Below are 26,002 nucleotides of genomic sequence, written 5' to 3'. Positions count from 1 at the left end.
AGACTATCACAGAAGGGAGCAGGTGATGAATCCTTCTTCCTGTCCTGGAAGTCTTTGAGCCCAATATCGCCTGGCACACAGCCAGCTGGAGTCTTAGGAAGACATGGCCAGGCTGAGGTCAAGGTTGTCAGGTACCTACAGTGAGAGAGTAAAGCCAACCCAAGTGCACAGAACTTTTGAAGTCAGGAAAAACATCAAAGGGTTGGAGGAAAAATATCAAAAGAGAGCATTTTGTTGACATAAAAATTATATAGACAGATTTCAGGACAGATGGCTGCTGTGTGGTAAAACCACTAAATGGAGTGAAGTTGATTTCCTTAGACCCAGAACTGGCCCAGTAAGCAAGCGAGGGTCCAGGTGTGCAAAGCCGCATATTTCTGTTTGGGGAGATTGTTGGTTCCATCAGATTTACTTGGTTGATCTACAGATCAGAGATGGAAATAGTGTCTCCTGTGTGGGATTGCTGTATGGACAAATCCTCACTGTGGCAAGTATTTATTAGACATTACTCACTGACAGCTATGAAACCCTGCATTTCTGATCCTTTGGCTGTTTCCTGTGGATACAACTACTGTGCCTATATTAGTTCCAGGCTGGGCACAAGAACAGAAGCCTCAGCCTGGGTCCCACTTCTGTGTTTCCATAGCTGTATGATTTTGGGTAAGCCACTTGACCCTTAAGCCCCATTTTCTTCATACTAAAAAAAGTGTTGGTGACTCCCCAAGGTAATTTTACTCTCTCACCTTGAATGCATTTTCACTGATAACTGGCACCCCAGTTTTACTGAACTTGAAACCACTTGTGAACTAACTCCGGGATGAATTGATACTAGGCCAATGCTTCTCAACCTCGTGGATCATGACCCCTTTGGGGGGGGGGTCGCATGTGAAATATCCTGCATATCAGATATTTACATTATGATTCATAACAGTGGCATTGGAATAATTTTATGGTTGGGGATTACCACAACATGAGGAACTGTGCCAAAGGGCAGCAGTGTTAGGGAGGTTGAGAACCACTGCTCTGGGCTGGCTGTTGGTGGTCTGTTTGTCCCACTCAGCATGAGTCACACTGCCTTGGTCAGGAAGTACTGCCCCTGGGCTTGTTGCTGAACATTTAGGTACAAAGGCTCTAAGTTGCCACATTAGCTTCCCTAAATTCTGAAGGAATATAGTAATTAGCAAAGGAAAGTTGATTTATTTGGCCAAACCAGGGGGAGGAAAAAGCCTATCTTTGTCTCCATGATGTCTGCGAATATCTCATAATGTATAGAACACCATGAAACAGAGGTCAGATGTGTAAATTTAGCTGGGGCATTTGATCCTTGTCTGTTGGGAGGTAAGGTTTCAGGCCTGGCAGAATTCTTAATCCCTAAGTCCGTTCCTTTAATTAGTAAAGTATAACAGGTGAAGGGTAGGAGGTTTTGTGAGTTTCTCTCTGGAGGACAGCTAGCTCAAGTTCCAGCTCCTGCATGCCTCTTATTTATTTGTTATTATTTTTTTTTCACATATAGATCCCAGTTCCCTCTCCTCTCCCCCCTCCCCCGTTCTCCCATCCCACCTACTCCATAGGGAGGGTGATGCCTTCCAGGAGGGATCATCAAAATCTGTCAAGTCATTTGGAGTAGGGTCTAGGACCTCCCTCCTGTCTCTAGGCTAAGGGAGTGACCCTCCATGGGGAATGTGCTCCCAAAGTCCTGGTTCCACTGTCAGAGGTCCCTTAGACTGCCCAGGGTTTCTAACTGAGACCCATGTTCAGGGGGTTTCAGTCGGTCCAATGCTGCTTTCCCAGCTATCAGTCTGGGGTCCATGAACTCCCCCTTGTTCAAGTCAGCTGTCTCTGTGGGCTTCTGTAGCCTGGTCTTGACTCCTTTGCCTATCACTCATCCCTCTCTGCAACTGGATTACAGGAGTTTGGCTCAGTGTTTACCTGTGGGTATATGCTTCTATTTACATCAGCTACTAGATGAGGGCTCTATGATGGCGTATAAGTTAGACACCAATATCATTATCATGGAAGGGCATTTAAGGTAGCCTCTCCACGGTTGCTCAGATTGTTAGTTGGGGTCATCCTTGTAGATCTCTGGACATTTCTCGAGAGTCAGTTTTTTCTTCAAACCTATAATGGCTCCCTCTATTATGGTATCTCCTTTTTTGCTCTTATCTATTCATCCCCCTGTAACGAGTATGGTTTTTCCGCCCACCGCCAGTCTTGTCCGGCCTCCGCGCCTGCCCCAATTAACACACTGAGACTCTGTATTTGATATAATTCTGTTGGCCCATTACTAGTTTCTTATCGGCTAGCTCTGTCTTAAGTATTAACCCATTTCTGCTGATCTATGTATTTCCACGTGGTCTTTTCTTACTGGGTAGTGAGGCATGTGTCTGGTCTCCCCAGTCTCTCCATCTTGGCTCCTACTTCCTCTTCCTCCTTCTCTCCTTGTCTCCTAGTCCCTCCTATCTTTCTTTCCTATTGACCAACAGTGCTTTATTCATTAACCAGTATGAGAAACATATACAGAATGACATCTCCCATCATCCCCCGACTCAATTTCCTGGTCCCACATGTTCTCCTCTCCTCCCCTTCTCTTTCTCCTAACTCCCTCTCCACTCACTGCCCCCCCATCCCAATATGCTCAGGAGATCCTTTCCTGAGGGACCTTGTATGAATCTCTTAGTTTCCTCCTTGTATACTAGTTTCTCTGGCAGTGTGAATTATAGGCTGGTGATCCTTTGCTCTGTGTCTAAAATCCATTTAGGAGTAGTACATACTATGTTCCTCTTTTGTGACTGGGTTACTGTTACTTGCAGTTTCCCAGCCAATCTGGTCCCAAATAACACACAGAGATGCTGTATTAGATATAAAGCTGTTGACCTGTTACTAGCATTTCTTATTGGCTAACTCTGTCTTAAACATTAACCCATTTCTATTAATCTAAGTGTTTCCACGTGATCTCATCTTACCAGAGAGAGGGTCCAGACCTCAGCTCTCTTGATCCTCCATTTTGACTCTCCTCCTACCTCTCCTCGAATCCTTTTTGTCTCCTAGTCCTGCCTATCTTGCTTTCCTATTGGCCATTAACCAATAAGAGAAACATATTTACAGAATGACATCTCCCTTCAGGTTACCTCACTCAGGATGGTTTCTTCAAGTTCCATCCATTTGCCTGCAAATTCCAAGATTCCATTGCCTTTTCCCCCACTCTGAGTAGTATTCCATTGTGTAAATATACCACATCTTCTTTATCCATTCTTCAGTTGAGGGGCATCTAGGTTGCTTCCAGGTTCTTGCTATTACAAATTATGGTGCTATGAACATAGTTGAACAAATGTCTTTGTTGCGTGGATGTGGATCATTTGGGTGTATGCCTAAGAGTGGAATTGCCGGGTCCTGTGGTAGACTGATTCCCATTTTCCTGAGGAAACACCATACTGATCTTCAAAATGGCTGTACAAGTTTGCACTCCCACCAGCGGTGGAGGAGTGTTCCCGTTTCTCCACATCCTGTCCAGCATCAGCTGTCATTGGTGTTTCTGATTTTAGCCATTCTGACAGGAATAAGATGGTAGCTCAGAGTTGTTTTGATTTGCATTTCCCTGATGACTAAGGATACCTCTTAAACAGGTGAAATGAAGTAAGATAGATGAGGTGAGGGCAGAAGTGTCTCTAGGATTCCTGCTTTTCATAGGGGCTTCAGGAGGGGGTCACAGTGACTGTGGTTCAACACCCCAGATGACAGCTAAGTCCAACATCTCATGCTTGCTGATTTACGGACAAACAAACCCAACAAATAGAGAAGAACTGATAAACAGAAATATGTTTATTTACAATTTTTATGAGAACTAGGGGGGAAAATTCTCAGATCCTGTCTACTTTTCTCATACCAAGCAAGATCTGCAGTTTATAGAAAAGACGCAACAGAAGCCAGGAGATGGACATACAGAGATTCCGAGACAAGTTACCAGAATCTCTTCCTCTGCCTGTTCCTACTTGGTTGGCACGACTTCAGGTTTGGCCACCTAGCATGGGATTTCCTAGAGAAAATTTCATGTGTGTGTGTGCGTGTGTGTGTGCGTGCGCATGTGTGCTTGTGCATGTGTGCGTGCGTGCATGCGTGTGTGTGTGTGTGCGTGTGTGTGCGTGCGTGTGTGTGTGTGTGCGCGCGCATGTGTGCTTGTGCTTGTGCATGTGTGCATGCGTGCGTGCGTGCGTGCGTGTGTGTGCATTTGTGCTTGTGCATGCGTGCGTGCGTGCATGCATGCGTGCGTGCGTGCGTGTGTGTGTGCGCATGTGTGCTTGTGCTTGTGCATGCGTGCGTGCGTGTGTGCGTGCGTGCGTGTGTGTGCGTGCGTGCGTGTGTGTGTGCGTGCGCGTGTGTGTGTGTGTGTGTGTGTGTAGAACTCGTTTAACTGTGCCTTCTCCTATCATTCTCTACTTTGTTTTTGAGATGCAGTCTTTCATTGGACCTGGCGTTCACTCACAGTTTCTGGGAGCCCCAATGACCCACCTGCTTCTCCACACAGATGTGTGTGGACATACCTAGATTTTATGTGGGTTATGGGGATCTGAAGTCAAAGTCCTCATTCTTTCTCAGTAAGCACTTTACCCACTGAGCCATGTCTTTAGCCCAATGTTTAATATAGATACTAATATATATTAAACAATAATATATGTGTGTATGTGTGTATAAATATGTTTAATATATTATGCATTTATAATATATAATAACTCATATACAAACCCAAATGTTATTTCCCTTCCTCCCTGTCTTCCTAGTCCCTCCTGCAGCCTCCCCTCCTCCTGCATCCATTCCTCCTCCATTTCTACTCAAAGGAGGACAGGGCTCCTGTGAATATCTGCCAAATGTGACATATACACTTGAAGGCCACTTGAGGCAAACAAGAAAGGATAGAGGATACTCAAAATCCATCAAAAGAGTCAGAGACAGCCCCTGCTCCCATTGTTAGGAGTTCCACCAAGGTACACAACTGTGATTTATATGCACAAGGCCTAGGTCAGTCCCACGCAGGCTCCTCTGTGGTTGGTTCAGTCTCTGGGAGACCCTATGAGCCCAGGTTAATTGATTCTGTAGGTTTTCTTGTGTCTGTGACCCCTCTAGTGCTCTTCTGCAGGATTTTCTGAGCTCTGTCTAATATTTGGCTCTGGGTCTTTGCATGTGTTTCCACCAGTTGTTGGATGAAGCATCTTTGATGACAACTGGGCTAGGTACCAATCTATGAGCATAGGAGAATGTCACCAGGAATCATCTCTCTCTCTCTGTCTCTGCCAGTTGTGTTTGGTTCTATCATAGGTCTCTGGGCTATCTAGTCCCTGGGTCCTGGCCCTCCTGGTAGTGTAAGGGGTGGGTTCCATCTCAGGGCATGAATATCAAGCTGGACCAATCATTGGTTGGCTATTGCCAAATTTTCTGCACAATTGCTACCCCAGCTCATTTTGTAAGCAGGACAAATTGTGGGTTGAAGGTTATGTGGCTGGAAGTCTTGCCTCAATTCAGGAAATGGCCAGTTCATGCTCTGTATCCCTCATTGCTAGCAGTCTTAGCTAGGGTCACCTTCATAGACGTCTGGGGATTTCCATTGCACTGGGTTTCTAGCTCATCCTCAAGATGTTCCCAATTCCTGTTCTTTTTCCCAGTATTCTCTCTCTCCATATTCCCACCACCTGGCCCGCCCCCCTGTTCCGGAACTCTCACCCCTCCTCCACCTGCAATGCTTATTCTATTTCTCCTATCCAGAGGATCCTTGTTACTTAGCCTCTCTGGGTTCCTGGATTGTAGCATGGTTATCCTATAATTTACAGCTTATATCTACTTATAAGTGCGTACATACCATGTTTGTCTTTCTGGGTCTGGATTACCTTACTCAGGATGATTTTTTTTTTCTAGTTCCATCCATTTAACTGCACGATGTCATTGTTTTTAATAGCTGTGTAATACTCTGTTGTGTAAATATAACACATTTTTTTAAAAAAAAAATCCATTCTTTGGGTGAGAGACATCTAGGTCGTTTCCAGTTTCTGGATACGAATAAGGCTGCTATGAACATAGTTGGCCATGTGTCCTTGTGGTGTGATAGAGCATTCTTTGGGTATATGCCCAACAGTGATATAGCTGGGTCTTGAGGTAGACTGATACCCAAATTTTCTTAGACACTGCCATGTTGATTTTCAAGTGGCTGTACGAGTTTGCACCCCCACCAGCAATGGAGGAGAGTTCCCCGTGCTCCACACGCTCCCCAGCAGGAGCTGGCACTCCTGCTTTTAGTCTTAGCCATCCTGATCCAATGTTTAATTCTTTCAAGTCTCTATTGCACTACTACATTCGCATGGCTCTGAAACACGGAGTTTTAAAGGCAGACGTGTCACCGGCTCACAGAGAGAGACCTGAGGAAGAGTCTTCCCACAGCACATCCAGATGCTGCTGTTTCCTCCTTCCCCCTCACTCTGGTGACTGTGCTACTCATCACAGCTAGAGCGAGTCCAATTGGAACTATCTGAACTGTCCTGAAAATGCTATGTCATGACAACACGGGCCCTGTGTTTTCTCCCCTCCCCCCCCCCGCCCCATTCTGCATTTCTAGAACCACTCACTGGCCCATTTTGTGAGATCTCAGCAATTAGGACTTTGCTGATCGTGGGAGGGCTGATTTCTCTCCTCAAAAGCCAATTCCTATTTTGTCGGGAGCACATTTTGCATTCCCCCAACGATCTTCTCCTAGGGCTCTTATACTCAGCCATGATCCCCTGGTCTACTCTCCCTTTAGGCTAGAGTACATGAGAGCCCTTTGAGATGATTCATTGGACCTTTAATACACTCCCCATGCTTTGCCAGTTCCTTCCCAAGAAAACCCTAATAAAGATTCTCGGCTGTCTCCGTCCTGTTCCCTCTGCCCATGCCTTCCTGGATGTACCACAGGTGCCTTCCTACACATCATGCCATGCTCCTGTTTTTATGGCACCTTAAGTAACTTCTTCCTTCATGACTGTGACTGTTGCCTTCCTTGTCCATGAGACTGGAAAGACGGTGATCTTGAAACAGCTGCCCTTCCGATCCGTGAATCAACCATCTTCTCCTCCCTATAAGTGCATCCTCATAAACCTGCAAACATGCTGTTATTTGTTGAATAAAACAAGTGTCTCCTTGTGTCCTCACATCCCTTACAGCCCTCCATCTCTTCCTTTTCATGTATGGTGACATCTCTCAGATGTGTTCTATTTACTGAGTGCCTCCATCCTAACGCAAGTCACAACAACCAGGAATGACCACAGCACTGGTCCCAGGACTCCCTAGTGACTGACTTTCTTCTCACACACTTCAACAGCACTCAGTTCCATTAGCAGTCATCTTTCCTTGGGTTGTCCTGATCTTGATTTCCTCAACAGTTCAGTCCCTGGCTTTCTTTATTAGGCGTTCAAACTTGGTCTACTTTGTGGATTCCTCCTCCTCCTCCTCTTCTCACTCTCAATCCTTAGATGGCTCCTTTTTTTCTCTATGCTTGGTTGCGAGGTTACACTACCATGTCTTATGGTTTTAAATGCTTCTCATGAGAACTTGGAAAAATGATACATATATATAGATAAGCATTGGTATATCTTTGGCCCAGAGCAGTCTTAACTTTGCATTCTTTGTGTGAATTTAAACACACATGTGCCCCGATATGCACAAGGAAGTCAGAGATATCTCAGGTGTCTGCCCTTGACTTCCCATTTGTTTGAAACATGGTCTCTTGTCCCCTCCCCCCCACACTAAGCATGCTAACCTAGGTGGCCCCATATGCTTCTGTGGATACTCTTGTCCCTACCTTCCATTTCCCTAGTGAAATACTGGGAGTACAGATGTGTGGCACTATGTTTAGCTTCACGTGGGTTCTGGAGTTTCTAACTCAACAATTCTAACTTGATGGTTTCTTATAAGTGGTGAACCCATAAAACCATTTCCGTGGTCCTCATGGTCCTCTGCTGGTGAAAGCACTCATGACGATACTATTCTGTTTTGTTCTCTTCAGACATTTTCTGTAGAGTTGCCAGAAGATCCACTTTCAATATAAGTAACATCTCACCATCCTCTCTACTCAAAGTCTTGCCCGATTCCCTCCTGCCTCAGAATAGAAGCAGTTACTAGCCTATCAGCCCTCTATGACTTGACCTGCTACTTCAGTTTCCTCTCATTGTCCTTCTGCCTCTGCTAATTCCCATAGCCTTGAACTCACATGAGGCTGATCTGGCCAGAATTAGACCACTTGCCATGAATGTTTTCCAACCTGATGTGGGTCCAGGGTCCAGGACAATAATACTTTTCTAAGGGAAGATATCTTACACGTCCCCAGTGTGGGGAGGCTATTCAGATGTGGGTCAACTAGATGCCTGCGCTCATTGTAGGAACACAGTCTTGGAAACAATAGCAGATTCCCAAGAGCATCCAGGATGTGAGGCAATGAATGGGCTATTTCTCCCTTTCCGCAGACAAAAAGGGATTTTCTCAAGGATATAATTTTTCAAGTCTATGCACTTGATACTCATGAGACCGAGAGTTTTGTTGGGGGATGAGCACATGGCTGCAAGGTACATGATGTTCCCATCAACAGAAGTCCATAGGCCCTTCCCTTGCACCTAGTCTCTGGCCTTCTAGCTGAAAAGCATTGGTAATGGCCCCTGCTCCAAGAGGCTCCAGGAACTAGGTGACCTTCTGTTAAGAATGATAGTAAGCTTGCCTACAGCTTTCCTATGCTGCCCTTTGACTCTCAGAGTGGTTTTGTCTTTGTAGGATTTGAAATTGCACATGTGTGCCACTGGTACTGCTTGCCCCAGATCCCTCTGCCTTCCTCCTAGTTCCCTGGCAGTGGGGTGTAATTCTCTGTACAGAAAGCGCTCCATCTCCAATGACAGTGTCTTCCTCACATCTCCACCTGAGGGTCGCAGCACCTTGGAGCTCATTCAGTTGTAGCACGAGTAACCTGAGCGTGTCCCTTAACATCCAAGGGCAGCTTTCAGCCAGCAAAGAGTAGACTCCCGCAGGCTCCTGTGTGCAACTGGAACAACTCTTTGGTCCAATTCATATAACTTCCTAGAAGGCTCCCTGTGAACTAAGCCCAGTAGTGCAAAGATTCGCTCCTTGGGACCTTCGAGGGTAGGAGTGCAAGGTTTGTGTTAAATGGTCTGTACTGTTAAAGGTTCTAGTGCTGGGAAATTCCGTTGTTCCATGGTAAAATCCTGGCCTAATGCTTACACATCATCTGCTCATTAACATCTTAACTTCCAAAGAGTCAGGCACAGAAGTGCATGTGTAATTGAGGACAGGACACACTAGCTAGCCAATCTATCCAGATGTTCATCCCTGGGTGGGCCTTTTCCGCCCCTCTGCCTTTTCCAAGAGAACAGAAGCAGCCCTCTCAAGAAGCTTCTCTGTTTTCTCTGCCTGTCTATACTCACCAATATACTTCAGCTACAGAAAGGGTCCTCAGCACCAACTTCACCTTTCCTGGTCTATATTGACAGTGTGAAACCCCTGTGCCTTGGAGAAGTTCTACACCCGGGAAACTCCTAGGCTAGTGATGGTGGTGGTGAGGAGAAGGTGGGTACTGCAGCAACCAGAACATTGTGAAACAGAGTGTCTGTGCAGAACACTCAAAGACAAAACATAAAGTGTTGTCTGGAGGATAAGAGTTCGTCAAGGACTTCCCCCAAGGGACTAATGTCCTATCAAAGTCTTGGGAATGGGTAATTCCTTGGCAATAGGAACTCCTGTCTAAAGTGTTTTCAGTTAACACCTTGATGTGTCAGGGCAACCATCAGCTTTTATGAAGTAGGAACCATAGGGCATGCTTGTATAGATGGGTGGGACTATGACAGAACACTGGAAGGTAAGATAGGGGTGGGGCATGGTTACCTACCAATCATAACTGTATTTTAAAGAAAAAAATAAAATAATTTAAGCTAGTGATTTGCAGTCTTCCTAATACTGTGACCCTTTAATACTGCTCCGCATGTTGTGGTGGCCCCCAACCCTAAAATTATTTGCTGCTATTTCACAACAACTTTCTCTACTGTTATGATTTGTAATGTAAATATCTGTAATGCAGGACGTGCACCTTCCAAAGGGGTCATGACCCACGGGCTGAGAACCACTAATGAAGATTAACAACAGAGCGTGGTTGGATTTCTATTTCTGTTTCTCATAAGAGCACTGTGCCACAAAGGATGTAAAGGACGGCCAGGAGATTAGATCAAAAAAAGATTAGGAGAAGAGGGATGGGTGACAAGAGCATCCTGATGAACAACAAAGTAGACACCACAGCCTACACATGGTAACCTGAGACGTCAAGGTCAACTCTGACTTCTAAAGCTGGATGGGAAAGTGTGTAGGAAACTGGACTGTGCAGGGCATCAGGTGGAGAGCATGGGGCAGAGCCCTGGGATGGTGGCATTTGCTATTGAGGAGGATAGAGCACAGTGCTCTTTCTGTCAGCGATAGGAACTAAGAACACAGGGCAGGAGGATCTTGTTGGTTTTTAGGGGGGCGGTTCCCTTAGAAAGGAAAACTCTGAAAATATAGTCTGAGGTCACTCTTAGGGGCAGAGCTCAGAAGACAGGATGAGGTTTCAGACCTTGGATACAGGCAGAACTTTTCTCCAAGGCTGAAGAAGTGACGTTTTCTCCCTGCCCTGCGGTCTTTCTGACTTAAGGATACTGATTTCCAAGACTGTTAATGTGCCTCAAAGGCTTCCTGGACTCGTCTCCTCCCTAACGCTGCGTTTAAAGCACACCACCCTTGGAGCGTTCCCACTTTCCCCAAGAGTATACACATCACCGCAGTGCTGACCACAGGAGAGGATACCATCATATAAAGGATCTTACTTCAATAGAAGTCACCTTGGCTCATATTTCTCAGTTCTTACAACCCTCTTCCCCTGCGGCTTTGCTGAATCACCCTTGCATATTCCACCGAGGACTCGTTTTCTCTAAGAAGTACTCCTATGACTGTACTACGAGCCAGCGCCTTTCTTAGTGTGGCCGCACACTCTTGATAGTCTCCATCACCACACGTCTCACTGAATGGAAATGATCTCAGTCCTATGTAGCCCTGGCGAAATAGTTCACCTCCACTGCTTGCCACACAGTAGACCTCTAGTGAATGTCTCTAAAGTAATAAACCAGCAGCATTTGAACAGAACCTAATGGAGTTTGAACATTAAAAAACAAACAATGATGTCACACAAGCAAGGATCATAAATATCCAAATGTTTAAGGACACAAAGATGGAAAACTGGCCCATTCCTTTGTGTACTCACCCATATCCCAATTCACAACTGAGAATTAACATATTCTGGTTTGATTATTTTTATATGTGCATCATTAATAAGAAGACAACTCTTGCCAAATTATGCAAAATCATTTTGTCATGTACATATTTGTAACTTTAGTCATTTCCAGGGCAAGTTTTTCAGCTTTAACACCAGTTCCTCATGCTTAGCTCTTCTGATGACTTCAGGTTCCAGTGTCCCTTGCAGGCTTGCCAATACCATGTGACAAAGTCTCGCCAATGATAACGTTTCTAGAAAAAACTAGTCATGGAACCCCAGGCAGTTAGCTAGTGGTTGGAATGAACTGGGCTTATTCCATGCTATAATAAGTATATTGCATGCTAGAAGTACCATAAATTTCTGCATCACTTTTAAGACACTTTACAGTGTACCTTCATTTGGACAGGAAATAAATCTTTGTTGTATTAGGCCATGAATATTTGTAGGGTTTTTCTGTGGCATCAGCCAGTGCCTTTGACCCTTAATAATATAGCCCCCGAGAGCAATTCTGAAACATTTCTCACAGAATCATTGAAACATCTACTTATTAATAAGTGGTGCAGTCTTTATTGATTTTGAGATAGAACATAAAAAAATCAGGTAAGAATTGTTTGCATAATATATATGGAAATCAACCTATTCAAGTTGTCAAATATTGGACAGAGCCAGAATATAAATTACACATACAGTTTAAAAATTACAGGAAACCATATTATAAAGAGCACTAAAGGGCACTTGTGGAATAGTTGTGTTCCCGTGTAAGCCAGAATGTGGAGAGCCTACTCATAGCACGAAGACAAATCCAGGGAGCAAGGCACCAGAATTCTATGCCATAAAAAGGGGTGAAAGAAAATCCAACTTAAATAAAATACAATGGTTCATATCATTGGAAACATCAATTTGCCTTCCCACAGTCGGTGTTTTCTGTCATTGCTACATTAGGAAATGGGAGGGATAGTGTCCACAGCCTGTCTGAAGCAGGAGAAAGATTTTTTCTTTTTGAAACAGGAAGGACTGGCAAATTTGATCACCTGCATCCATCCTAAGTTGGCTTTTCAGAATCTGACACAGGTTTTCCCTCTAACAGCTTACACCTGCTCTTTGACTGAAGGGCTGTCCAAATCATCTACTTAGCCCTCAGCGAGGGCTGACGGGTGGAGCTGATCTCCCATTCCCTGGAACTGAATTCAGAAGGGTAAAGAATGGCCCAGTTAGGAGATCCATTCAGTGTCAATGCAGATTCCTATTCTCTTAATATTGAGAAATGGAGACATAATTGATCTGCCCTTTTGATCTCTCAGAGAACATGTTTTAAAGGTTCGTTTGTGTCTGAACAATATTTCAAAGCCCCAAAATAAAGATGCAGTCTAGAGGCAGAAGAAGAGAGTTGGCTGAGGCTTGGGGCACTTTTGAACTCATTCAGATAAACACAGTGACAGAGGATCTGTGGGGACAGGGAACAAAGGGTGTTTGTGGGAATATCTGTGGCCACTAAACTCCAAGGGCTAATGGACTCCAATGTGAACCCTGTGAATAATTTATGTGGCATCACTTTCTGCCTCCGACAGCTGGTTTGTGAAAACACTCAGAGGACCTGCTGAATAGTGGGGGGCAGCTGACATAGTCACCCTTTTCCCTGGAGCTGACTGGAGAGCAGTCCTACTGCCTGAGAGAATTGGTGTAGGGGCAGGGATAGGAGGGCCACGACTTTGTGTAAAATCCAATCCCTTTCCCTTGTAATATGTGACATCTAGTCAGCTGTTTTTCTCTCAGCTTCAACTTCTGTGCAGCCAGCCATAGCCCTCGAGTGCATTCAGGATGTAGCATGCAGTTCCTAAGAAGAACTTAGGGGGAGCTGTTCTTCTAGTCTAGACCTCAGTTTTGTGGACAGAGTTGGAAAACAGAGCATTTTCATAACTCTTAGGTTTCCAGTTTTACTCTGTATATCCTGAAGCACTAGGTTAGGCGTGGCTAATTAGCTTAAGCCATTCTTGGGCTACAAAGATTTTTTTTTAATATTATGTTAAAAATTCTTATTCTTTACTGGCACTTATTTCATTCTACAAGGAAGGCTGCTCAAAGGGGGGGAAAAAAAAGCTCAGGCAGAATGACAATCTTTAAAATAATTCAGTCAACGAAAGCCATCCCATAACATGTCACTTTGATTCTTCCAAGAGCTTTTGAATCAGCCAAGCCAGGATCACCATCTTACCAATGGGTTTCATACAGATTTGGGGGGACACTGTCAAATTCTGGCAAATGTAAGCCCAGCCCAAGTGGAAACTCTGGAGATTTGCACACGCATCCTGAAGGCCAGATTATTCCCTAAAGTGTTACCACAGTTACACAGATGTGATCACATCAATGGAGAAGTCTCATTCAGTGGAGAATCTGGAGAGACAACCCAAGGTGTGAGTGTAGCTGAATGAGTCAAATGGATGGGCCAGGCAGGTGAGCCTGTCCAATCTTGGCACAATAAGAGACGTGAGAATAGTCATACGGGTGAGCTGTAGTCATGGACATGGTTAAAAGGTTGTTCTTCTGTCCTTCCCTAACTGTACTCACTAACAGGAGGATTTCCTGGGCTCCTGGATGATGAGATATTCAGGAGAAGGGGCATCTTTGAGACTTGGGGGCATCAGTCTTATTGTAGAGATAGGGTGAGGTTCTCAAAACGTATTTCTGGTTCTGCTGTTTCTCAAGGGAGGCAGGCAATTTTCTTTTATCTTCCAGGGTTAACATCTAGACCAGGGGTCAGGAGACCTAAGATCTAGGTTCCCTCTCTACTCAATCTTTATTTTAATTGCTATGAGACCTGGTTAAAGCCCCTATTCTCTGAGCATGGATGTTCTGCTGTAAAATATGTGTGTGACCAAGGTCTTACCCTAAACACTTCAGAATCTGTGAAACCGTATCTACGCAATTCTGTTGAACTATACCTGATCCTAGATAATGGTGCCGAGGCTGCTGAAGGCTGAGGTCACATCCACAAGGGAGAATCTGAACAAGCTTTGGCCCTCTTCCTCATCCCATTCAGGGAAATGGTGCTGCTGGCAGCCAGCATTCCTCAGTTGACTTTCCTATCATATTTCATTGGTTCTCTTTGTGTGCATCTCCTGTAAGTCATCCGAGAGAACATGGCTATGCCTAGCACTCTGTTCAATAGAACTTTCACCACCTAGCCACCAAGAACCAGCATGTTCAATGCTCCTTCCAATATTTCTTATCTTCCACATTTTGATGGGGGGAAAACCATGCTGCAGACAGGTATGTGGTTAAAGAGTAACTGAAAAAGCACCTAGTTTTAATCATGCAATAATTTGGACGATATCTCCACCAGCTTTTTTTTTTCCTAAAAAAATATTTTCTGGTGTAAACTTAAAGAGAAATAGGTAATATCACTAACCAATGTTACAGAGCTTACACATACTGTAAAAACAGACATTAAGTAATCATTAGCAGTTTTGGTATGGACCAGTCACTGTACTGAGGGTTTTATACATAGTTGATTGTCTCACTTGAAATTTAAAATAGGATGAAATAGGTTGGAACGTTCTAAAACTCAAATTTTTATACATGACATCTCAATATCCCTTTCATTTGTTTGACACTATCATCACTCCATGGTTTCAAAAACTATGAAAACTACACAGGTACTCTGGTCCTTAGCCTTTCTAAAGCTGGGAACTACTGAGCTACTTCCTGATGCCCTGTTTAAGGGTATAGATTGCTCAGTTTTGAACTGGGTAAAAGCAGCAGGAGAATTCTGATTTTTTTTTTTTTTTTGATGCAGAACGCATATGTAGGTTAAAGTTCGCGCTGGAAATAGCATGCTTTTGAAGACAAATAGAGATAAATTCTGAAGGATATCCCAAAACTCCAAAGCAAAGAAAATCTATGTGGTCCTGGATGCCTTGGAGACATAGTCAGGAGAATCAAAGATGTCTGTTCTTTGCATCATCATCTGGGGTAGCAATGAATTGTGGGAGCCTGGGTCTATTTGTCAGCCTTGTCAAAAGTATAGATGACTTCTGAGATCATTTCTTCTCTTTCCTCCGAAGTCTCTGATCTGCAGTTTTCTGTGGGCAGAATGACTTCCTTCTTTTCAAGTAGATGCTAGTCCGCAGTCTGTACCAGGTCCTTTTTGGTCAATATGGTGAAAGAGATGCCTCAGCTGCTTGCCAGGCCTCCATTATAGTGAGGATATAGAGGAGAAAGCTAGTTCCTCCAGGAACCTTTCTTGGAGCCTACATGCTTACATCATTTATTTGGTGCTACAGAGCTCAGAATGATGAACCCAAATGTAAAGTCTCTGTGCAATGATCTTTGCCTTCCCTGAGGCGACAGGATCACTGTAACTTTTGTTTTTACTTTCTTTTATGTTGACCTCCCGTCACCCCCCATCCCTTTGCAGGAAGCATTCCCATTGGAGGACAGTTGCTGCAGCTACCAAATCAGGAAGGGTCTTAAAAGATCATTGACAATTGCAGTCACCAGATTTCTTACAGCAGAAAACACACTCTGGTCTCTGAATTTCTGTTGCATAACCCTTGGTGTTCAGTGATACCCGGCAAATTTTGCTAAAGGAACAACCAGATGAGTGCTTCTTTATTACACTCCCATAGTGGCATAAAATTGTGAGAATGGTTTTTGGCAAATTTTAAGTAGGTTTTGTTATACTATGTTTTCTAAGGGTACTTCCTCTTGAGCTACAATGACATAAGATCCATAACTGTTGGTTAATTAGTTTGGTTTTACCTATACACTTTGGTGTTTTCTATTTACTTCTTCATAAAAATAAGATTTTAAAACTTTAGTGTCATATCTAAGTGTCTGAATTCTAAATTTTAAAGACAGTTAATGAAGAGAGCTTTTTCAATTCAATGTTTTCTTTTTCTCTCTTCCACAATTCCAGTTTTCACCTGTATGATAATTTTTAATAGTCAAAACTTATACTTTAACTCACTTTTATCAGTCAGCCCAAATAGAAACCTTTCAAATAGCATTTATAAAATGGATTCTTTTCATTCATTTTTGTCCTGCTAAAGTATGTCCCCTTAATGTGGGGTGTGCGTGTATGTGTGTTTTCTTTTGTGATATTAGAAATCAAAGAACTTTCTATATGGTAGGCGAGTACTCTACCACTGACTTACACCTCCAGCCAGGCTTATCTCTTTAAAAATTTAATGTATAATATTTAAAACATGGCAGTGTGTGTGTGTGTGTGTGTGTGTGTGTGTGTGTGTGTGTGTTAAAGTCATCCTTTTATCTGAGAAAACTATTCCCAGTTTTGGGGATGGAATTAATTAAACTCAGTATTTCTGAGTTTATGCCCAAACTGCTGTGACTTTCTCAGCAAGCTGCAGAGTTAATGGTGTGTTTTCTGGAACATGTTATCCAATTCTTGTAGATTATTCTGTCCTTAGATTCATTTATTTTGGATTATGAAAGATCTTTATGAGACATACACTGTCATATCAAGCTCAGGGCTAGAACTTCTGCATCCTCAAGTGCTGGCCATGGTGACCATGTAGTGTATCAACAGGTTCTGATGAGTAGGTTAGGTTTGCTGATCTAGAATTCTTTAAAAGAATGTTACAGTAGAGGGGCTCCAAACCATCTTTCTCCTGATTGTTTTCTTAGACTGGAAAGATCAGTTATTAAGGCTCTTTGCATATATCTTCCCACAGTATATGGACAACTGACTAGACAGATACTAAGTTGATAGTGAACACAAACCTATTTCCTGCCCCTCTGGTTTTTAATCATCGGGAAAATAAGACTGCTCACTTATAGCTTGCTTGGAGAACAACGCAAGCTCAAGTTCAAAGAACGCCATTGAACTCCCGAAGAAATTCATTCATATGTAACGTACTAATGCTAGGAAGTTCTGAAAGAATGTTAATATGTTAGGAAAACCTTCATGGTACATATATTCTCTGATTTCCACTCCTGATAACTCATGTACATAAAGAATGGTAGCATATGTTAGGTGCTAGATAGTACAGCTATTTTTGATTAAAAAAAAAATCTAGGAAGGTCAGATTCAAGATCTAAGTCCCTAGGAGGAGGTGTAAGTTTTCTCCTAACCCCAATGGCACCACTAAGGTCATACTGAGAGGACAGGCCCACAGCGTTTGTCTTACAGATTGCCAGAAAGTCAATTTGAAAACCATAAGGAGGTCTTTACATCCGGTATGTGTGACTGACTGTATTAATACATTGGCTGCCTTGGACTTGAAGGTCAGTAACCATGTAACCATCCATGACATCATCCAAGAAGGCTAACCCTCTATCATTTACAGTGCTTGCCATCATTCATGGAATTTCAGGCTTTGGATTTAAGTAACTATAGTCACGGGACAAGCTTTCCTAATTACTTATTCTCAGCTCTTTGTACAGGACTAATCAGTATGTGGGTTGAAAGAAACCAATTTCTGAGGAATCTCTACCCAACACAGGGCAAAACACCAGTATAAGGAAATTTTGAAACCATCAACAAAATGTCTGCCATGATATCTATGGATCTTGACAACACAGCAACAGCATTGGCAGCAGTTGTGTATAAATACTTATTTATGGTCTTTCTTTTTTCTTCCTTTTTTAAATCAACTTGATGGTCACCATGGCAATCATTTAAAACCGGTGTTTAGATACATGAAGATATTACTGTGGCATAATAGTGATCTATCAAGAGGAGCCGAAGTCCAACCTTTTTCATCAGAGGTTCTCAGCAAGGTAGTAACTTCACCCAAGAGGCCACAGGGTGGCTTGTGCTTAACATGAACCCTTCTGCAGCAGGGGCAGCGATTTGCAAGCTGCTGGCTAACACTTCAGCAGCTCTCATGAGCTTTTTGTGGTTCTAGTATTTTCATTGAGGGAATCTGGGGGAGTAAAAGTGGGTGGTTCTGGGAATTCTTCCTGTTTGTATATTACTAACTAGTTTGTATTCCCCACCCTGGATCCCACTTGCAAAGCATCAAGGGGGCATGCTTCGCAGTCAAAGCAGACATCCTCCTCACTTTGAATAAAGAGCGGAGGTTGTATTCCACGGATAGAGAGTGCTGGTGTCTTGGCAATATTTCTGGATCCCAGTGTGCAATGGGGATAGTGTGTGGGGAAACTCGGGCAAAGAGTAGGCCATCAGGTGGAGGGTTCAAGTCCTCGCTCTCCACGTGACAGCCGAGTGTCTCCAGGAATGTCACTCGACTTGTGCCCAAACTTCCCACTTTTAAAGGGATGACTTGGAAAGACAACTGCTCTGGATTCTAACTTCCACTCTGGATTCTAGTGCAGGCAGAGGAGTGAGTTGGAATCTTATTTTGAAGACACCAGATATAGCTCCTGCCTGGAGAGGCACCCCACTTCTGGTAAATTTCATTATCTTTGGCTACATAAATTGGGAACTGTTTTTCTGTTTGCGGTAGGGGTGTAAGATTTCTCCTCACCAATCCATAACACACACGCGATATTATAGTTTGGTTCACCAACATCTTAACAGATGAGGAACTGAGGCACAGCACTGAACAAGAGCAGACCAAGTCCCCTTGGGAGCTTTTTAAATAACTTGCCAGCCTTCCTTTAGTGAAATGGTTTTTTTTTTTAAAAAAAAATCTTGGCTTTGGAGACTGATTATCCTGTTCCTGTCCTCTGTTCTTGCTCAGTAGACAGCCTCGTTGGAACGCAGTATGTTTTGGTTGAGAAAACTATTTCCTTGCTTTAGAAAACAGTTGATTAACTGGAGCGTTTTACACAAAGGGGAAGTGAGCCTAGACATAACGTAAATTATGCTCTCAGTTTATCCGAATCGAAACCCAAACCAGCCAACCAAACGAATAGCACAGCTCATCAATAAGTCGTCTCCCTGTACTTGTTCGGTCATGATTAGAAGTATGAGGGGCAGATAAATGTGTACCTAGAAGAGACTAACAGTGCCGTTTACATAGTGTCAAGTCATGCAAACCATGCTGAAAGGAGGCGACTTTGTTGCAGTGACACAGGCAGGAAGAAGGCCGTGAGGAGCCCCTGCTTGTAGAGGGGGAGGGGCACTGCGCACATGCATGCGCTCGACACAGCCACTTAACACCATTGTAAGTGTTAGGTGTGAGAGTGAGTGAGCTGTACAAAGCCTGTCTGCAGTACCAGGAGTCAGCCAGTGACCCCTTCTAGCTGGGCTTGTTGGAAGGGGTCCATATGGAATCCGAAATGCCATCCCCAGTGGACGACATAGGCATGGAGCCACTGGGCGTGAAGGGGTCTGTGTCTGTGTCTGTCTCCCCCTCAGCCAGGTATCTCTTCTCCCTCATCCAGCTCGATCCCCCACTGGGGCCAAACATATAATCATCTCTGTCCTGGGAGATGCTGAAGCCACTTGGAGACCGCTCCAGCTCCTCGTGGTTGACAGACATGAGGGACAGAGGTGTGTCGCTGTCCCTAGTGAGGCTGCGTCTCTGGCGGGGTGAGATGCGGTCCGGGTAGGGGCCGTGCGGTTCTGTCTGGGAGTGATAGCTCACACAGGAGTCCAGGAGAGTCAAGATGGGCAGAACTGTGGGCCTCTCTGCATATGTACCTCCCGAGGAGGGGAGGGGGGCCTGAGCCTTTGTAGAACTGGGTCCCCCACGGGTCAGGTTCACAGGGTCATGTGAAAAAAACCCATAGGGGCCGACTCTTTCGATGGGCACCTGGTGGAAGTCGTAGGGAGGGCCTGGGGGGCCTGCCTCTGAGTAGTTGCAGATGATGGTTCTCAGATCAGAGTACCTGCTGTCCTCTTTCCTCCCCGCTTCTGCTGGGGAGGAGGCCCCCTTGGTCGGGTAGAACTCCGTGACGTGAACCTGCAGGCGCTCCATATGTTGCATGTGCATGTCCACCAGGAAGTCCAGCTTCTTCCCCATGTCGTGAACCTGGAAAACACAAGCACCTGGGATCACTGCTCCTCGGGGTGGGGCTGGGGCTGGGGGGTCAGTCACTGTGCCCTTGTTTCTTAGAAGGGATGTTTTGTTCAGTCTTAGCAATAACAGCAGCTCTAACTTACTCCATGCATTCTCCTAGAGACTTACTATTGACGTTCATCTAGAAATACACAGGCAAGGCTGTCACCTGCAGTCAAAGACTAGAAGCCCACAGATGGCTTGAGAATAAGTGTGACAAGCTTTCATCGTCCCTTCTGGAAGATGTGATGCTACTGTTTCTGTCAAGGATTGAGGTTCTTGGTTTTTTTTTTTTTTTTTTTTTTTTTTTGAGAGCTCTCTTATATGCAAGTGTACAGGCTTTTAGTGTCTGTTATTAATACCTTGTAACATACAATCTGTATGTTACAAGTGTCAGTGTCAGTATTAATGGAGTTTTACAGACCTAGAGGCCCAAGACAGGCTCTTGGGCAATGATGAAAGCTGCTTCTGCTTTGGTTACGGCATTCCCAAGTTGGAGTGTTTGTGAGCATAAATGTACAAGCATGTGCACATCTACAACACTGGAGATGTTGCATCCCTGACAACTGACACTTGTCTATAAACACAAGTCTGTATACCTTCATGTGTGATATTCCCCCTCAGACTGCTCAGTTCACCAAATCAGGCAAGTGAGTAACCTCACGGGATGGATGAGGCTGTGAGACTCAGGGTAGGTGACAGCTAAAGTACATCTGAGCCATAGTATATGGCTCATATGCATACAATAGACAGTAACTATGTGACTTTTGTAAGGGCATCACTGGCAAGCCACAACCGTGTGGAGATACACAGATCAATAGAAATGAGTTAATATTTAAAGAGAGAGCTAGCCAGTAATAAGTCTAAGCCATTGGGCAAACACTTATAAACACATATTAAGTCTTCAAGTGGTTATCTTATAAGCAGTTGTGGGGACCCAGTGGGCAGAAAGAAACTGATCCAAGGACTACATGGAAAAAAAATCTCCTCTACACCTAGAGCCCCAAACTTTATTTTTTGTACTTTACTGACCTACTTTTAATTTTTACAACCTTACAATATGATTGCTGTTGTGATGTCTGTTTCACAGGTGATGAATCAGTGACCGGAGAGGTGACAACTTGCGAAGGGTCTCTGTGCTAGTAAATATGAGAACTAGGATTATAAAGTAAAATTTAAAAATAAGAAGCAAGAGATCAATCGTTGAGATTTTTCCCCCCATTTCCCCTACATGGATCTAGTCTTTGGGTGATAGATAAAAGGACTGATGCTAGTCCTGGAGGCAACTGATGGAGTCCTTTCCCTAGTGGACCATAGAGATGAGCAGCATGGGGTATATTGGGCCGGCCTCTCTTTGTATCCCGAACAGCCGTTCCCCATAACTTGGCCCCCTGCCAGGCCTCCTCATGAAGGTCACCCACAGATTGGGACTAGAAAGGAACATGACACAAGGGGCAAAGGGCAGACATCTGTGACGGGACTACCATGAAGGAGGGACGCAGCAGTGCCGATCTGGGGGCTATTCACTGCACACCAGCTAACACTCCACGTAGTTTGCACATGGCAGCTCACTTAATCCTCACAGCAAGTCATGAAGTATTTAATTCCCTGTGCACAGACAAGCAAACCTGAGGTTCAAAACAATAATTAACTTGTAGGTGATTGCTCGGCCAGTGTAAGTGAAACTGGGGAATTAATTCCCCCCCCCTCTCTCTGTCCATGTTATGAAAAAAATGGAATCTGAAAATAAGTTTTATGGGTCTGGAAGGATGATGGCTCAGCAATTGAGAGCAAGTGTTGTTCTTGCAGATGGTCTGGGTTCAGTTCCCAGCACACACATAGTGGCTCATAACCATCTATAACTCCAGTTCTGGGGACCTCTGCAGGAATCGGTCATGCATGTTATGTGTATACATACATGCAGGGGAAACATTCATACACATACAATGATAAATAAATAGATAGATAAATACAAATTTACACAGTATGTTTTTGGTGAGGCTTACCTGTCTTTCAACCTTTACAAACTTCCCCATCATGCTTTGGTCTTCGGCTTCTGATGTGGCTGCCCTGGCTACATATGGTTCGTTCCTAAGGAGAAAAGGCAACAATTCCATAAGATCATCCTATGTTTTCACCGAACGAGGTCTGTGGTTCTCATGCATGCTACCGAAGCCTGGAGGAGGTTATTTTGACACACTTAATCAGGACTGCCGATTGCACGCTTACCTTCCTTGTAGGAAGATGTGAAAACAGGCAGGAAGCTGGGGTGAAGGAGGCTTTGTGTTGAAGTTTATCAAGTATCTAACAATGCCTAGAGTATTTATTCCTCTAAATGAAATGTCTTTTACTTTTCAATCTCAGAGCTTTTACCCTGTGGGGATGAAGGAGGAATTGTCTCATCTCTGAAATTCTATGGAGTAGGCATACACATTTCATCTGGTCCATTTTGTTAAGAATGGTAAACACCTGCTGAATCCATAGAACAATGCTAGAATGATGTTGGCGGGAACCGGGGGAAGGCTGTATTTTCTCTTTACATACAATTATTAGCTGCTTAAATTCTAGTTCTTTCCAGTATGTTTACAGTATGTGTAGAAGAGATGTCTCAGAGAAACTTGCTGGTGCTAAAATCCATTCACATTTGACTTTGTCTTGACAGCTGATTTTTTTTCCCCTCTCCCACGCCGTTGCCTCTGCTAAATTACCTCTCTGAACCATATCTTCAAGCAAAGCAAACCTCAAAAATGAGTGGCGTCATGCTACATCCAGCCTACCAATATCTCATTTGTCCTGCATAGATGCATTCCATTTGATATATAGTTAAAATTCATTAGTGAACATGGGGAACTTAAAGTCCTGAGTGTCCTTTTACCTACTTTCTGGGCAAATTGCTGCCCATTATAAATCTTCATGAGATAAGCTCCATAATCTCTCATTGTTACAGACTTCTGTCATACCTATACACTTTCTCTCATTAGTTCGGTGACTTCAGGAGTTAATATCTCTTAGTGTCACTTGTATTATGTATGATATGGGTGTGGTAAAGTATATGCCTTGGAGGTCTGTTTCATAGGAAACAGTCCATATATGCTATTTTTATCTTACATGTTAATTTGTTTATTTTGAGATTAGATCTCCTCTATACCTCTGGGTGCTCTCAAACTCAGTATGTTTCTTAAGTGTTGGGATTACAGGTGTCTACTACCACACTGGACTCCTGAAAAAAATCTTCAAACATCTCCAAACACCATCTCAAAAATGAGGAGATTGTTAGTTAGATGTAGCTTTGCATGCCTGCAATCCCAAAGAAGGAGGACTGGCATGGGTTTAAGGCCAGCCTAGGACATGTAGTGAGACACAGTCTCAAAAACAAACATCAAACCAATTCAAAGCCCCCAAAGTAATTAACTAGTCAATTAAAATAAAATAAAAATTAAAATATGAGTTCTCTATAAGGTATTTACTTTAAAATGGGGTGATATGAAAACAGGGCTGTTTGTTAACGTTAGCTACAAGGGAACATAGTAACAGTTATTCCCACTAGAAGGCCAGCAGCCTGGGTCCCACTATCCCTAATCTCATGCCAAGGCTAAGGCTAAAGTGTAATGCCTTCTTTTGCCACACCAATGCTCTTCATCCTAAGAAGGAAGTGAGGGAATAGTCACTCACTCACTCGTCTTGCTTGCCTTAAAGATGTTTTTGAAAGTCAGGTGTTGGTGGCACACACCTTTAATCCCAGCATTGGGGAGGCAGAGACAGAAGCAGGCAGATCTCTGTGAATTCGATCAGGCCAGCCTGGTCTACAGAGCTAGTTCCAGGTCAGGCTCCAAAACAATATTATAGAGAAACTCTGTCTTGAAAAAAACAAAAATCAAAACAAAAAACCAAAACCAAACCAAACCAAAACAAAAAAACCCCACAAAAACCCCAAAAAACAAAAACAAAAACCAAACCCAAAACCAAACAAACAAAACCCAAACCACCAAAAACACACACAAAAAAAGATGTTTTGGAACATACTAGTACAAATGCAACCAAAGGACTGAAAAGGACAATACTTGTTCAGAAACTTAAAATCATTTCTGGAGTGAGAATTCTCTCAGTTACATTGCTGTTAGAGGTGCTGGCACCTGAATGCCTTCTCTCATTTTGTCTTGGTTGGGATATCAGTCGATCCTCAGGGTACTGTTCAGGAGAAAGCAAATGAGCTGACCAAGGATGCATGTGCTCTGCCATCATCAGACATGTTCTCTGTTTCAATGAAACTCATGAATTTCTTCTTGCATTATAGCCAGAAAATGGTTATTTTCTATTCTAAAAACCATAAAAGTAAGCATCATTTACATGTTCTTGGAATAGGGGCATGGAGTCGACTTTGCAGCAGATTTTTCAAAGGTCCACGACCTCAACCAGCCTTCCAACTCTGTTCATTTCATGAGGGAGAGAGCATGTTTACCCACATAAAGGACCCAAGCTGAGACTGGGGGGGGTGAGGGGAGAGATACACCGCACAGGCCTTGTGTTCAACAGTCCATCAGTTCGCGGCCACATGCCCCACCTTGGAGACTGCTGGGATGGGTAGGTGAATGCTGACCCTTTCTGAGACTTCTTATGTTTTGGAGTGGATGGAGGTCCAGGGGTAAAAATCATATCTATTCTGAAAGAAGAAGAAGAAAAAACCAAGGAGTGATTAGATGACACAAAGTTTCATTGTTGTGATAACATACATTCTTAACATTTCCTAATTCAAATGTGGGTTTTGAATATATAAGGGAAGAAAGTCAAAGAATGAGAGATAGAGTGTGAAGAAAAGGAGAGAAATTGCCAGCCAGGATATCCGTATCTTCTTCAGCCTGGAGGCGCAAGAGCATTTTCTCAATCCCAGGGGTCCAGAGGGAGACAATCTACATGTATGTTGCAAGCCTATTTAATCTTCCAGCTCTTTTATCTGTCCCTCAAAAAACCCAATTAGAGGATTTTTTTACTGTCAGATTCAAGGTTTCATTCTCGGCTGCTATGATGCATGGAAAGATGGTTTAACCCTAGCTCTCACACCCTGCTTTTCTTCTGTTTCTGTACAGAATACCAGCTCAGCAGAAAGATGGTGTCCATCATACTGTAGGGCAGGGGCAGAGGAGGGGGGAGGTTTCAGGACGGCCACTAAGATGCATTCAGGAACAGTCTTGGGTCACATTTTCCTCTGGCAACTCGGCTTCATTTCCAACAGATATCCGAGGCATCATCTGAAGACAGTCCTTTCTGCCTGGCCCACTGAAGTACATACATGGCTGAGATTATGAAATTCATCATCTTGGCAGGCAACCTCCAGCCATAATCTCCAGAAACACACGTACTTGATAACTATCAAAAAACCATGGCAGTGTAACCGTCTGTTCTGTAAACACTAAAACTGCCTGATATTTTTGGAGTCTTGCCTGTTGTTGGCAGCATGTGGTCTTCCTCTTTCTCTCAGACAGCCATACTTGCTTGGCTGATCACATGGAGGACTGAAAATTTGTTCAGGCATTGTAAATTTGGCCAGCAGGCATTGGACCCTGGTCTACTATCTAGGACAATGTGAGGGACAAAGAAAAGTCATGAACAGAAACACTTGCAAGTTAACACTGTTGCCAACAGCTTAACTGGTGCAGGCTCCCACTACATCAGGAGGACATGCAGTGGCCGAGCACCAATCAGAAGAGGAGGCAGAAGCCCAAGTCAGTTTGAATTGCGTCAGTTTCTTTTCTGCTCCCTC

The 26,002-nt window shown here is 43.8% G+C and overlaps 1 protein-coding gene across 1 annotated transcript in view; it reads right to left on the bottom strand.

Moving 5' to 3' along the window:
* Positions 1 to 19,369: 19,369 nt before the first annotated feature.
* The window catches only part of Kcnq3 (potassium voltage-gated channel subfamily Q member 3), a 264,585-nt gene continuing 257,952 nt past the window's right edge, over positions 19,370 to 26,002 (bottom strand). Inside the window, exons 13-15 of the mRNA XM_051202571.1 lie at positions 24,806 to 24,904; positions 22,251 to 22,335; positions 19,370 to 20,217 (exon numbers count right to left, since the gene is read on the bottom strand). Coding sequence (XP_051058528.1) covers positions 19,483 to 20,217; positions 22,251 to 22,335; positions 24,806 to 24,904 — 919 coding nt within the window. The 3' untranslated portion in view covers positions 19,370 to 19,482. The remainder of the gene's footprint in view (positions 20,218 to 22,250; positions 22,336 to 24,805; positions 24,905 to 26,002) is intronic.

Source organism: Phodopus roborovskii, unplaced genomic scaffold (assembly GCF_943737965.1).
Source record: "Phodopus roborovskii unplaced genomic scaffold, PHOROB, whole genome shotgun sequence".
NCBI lineage: Eukaryota > Metazoa > Chordata > Mammalia > Rodentia > Cricetidae > Phodopus > Phodopus roborovskii.
Note: the sequence above shows the minus strand (reverse complement) of the source record. Positions and strands in the feature narration are given on the sequence as shown.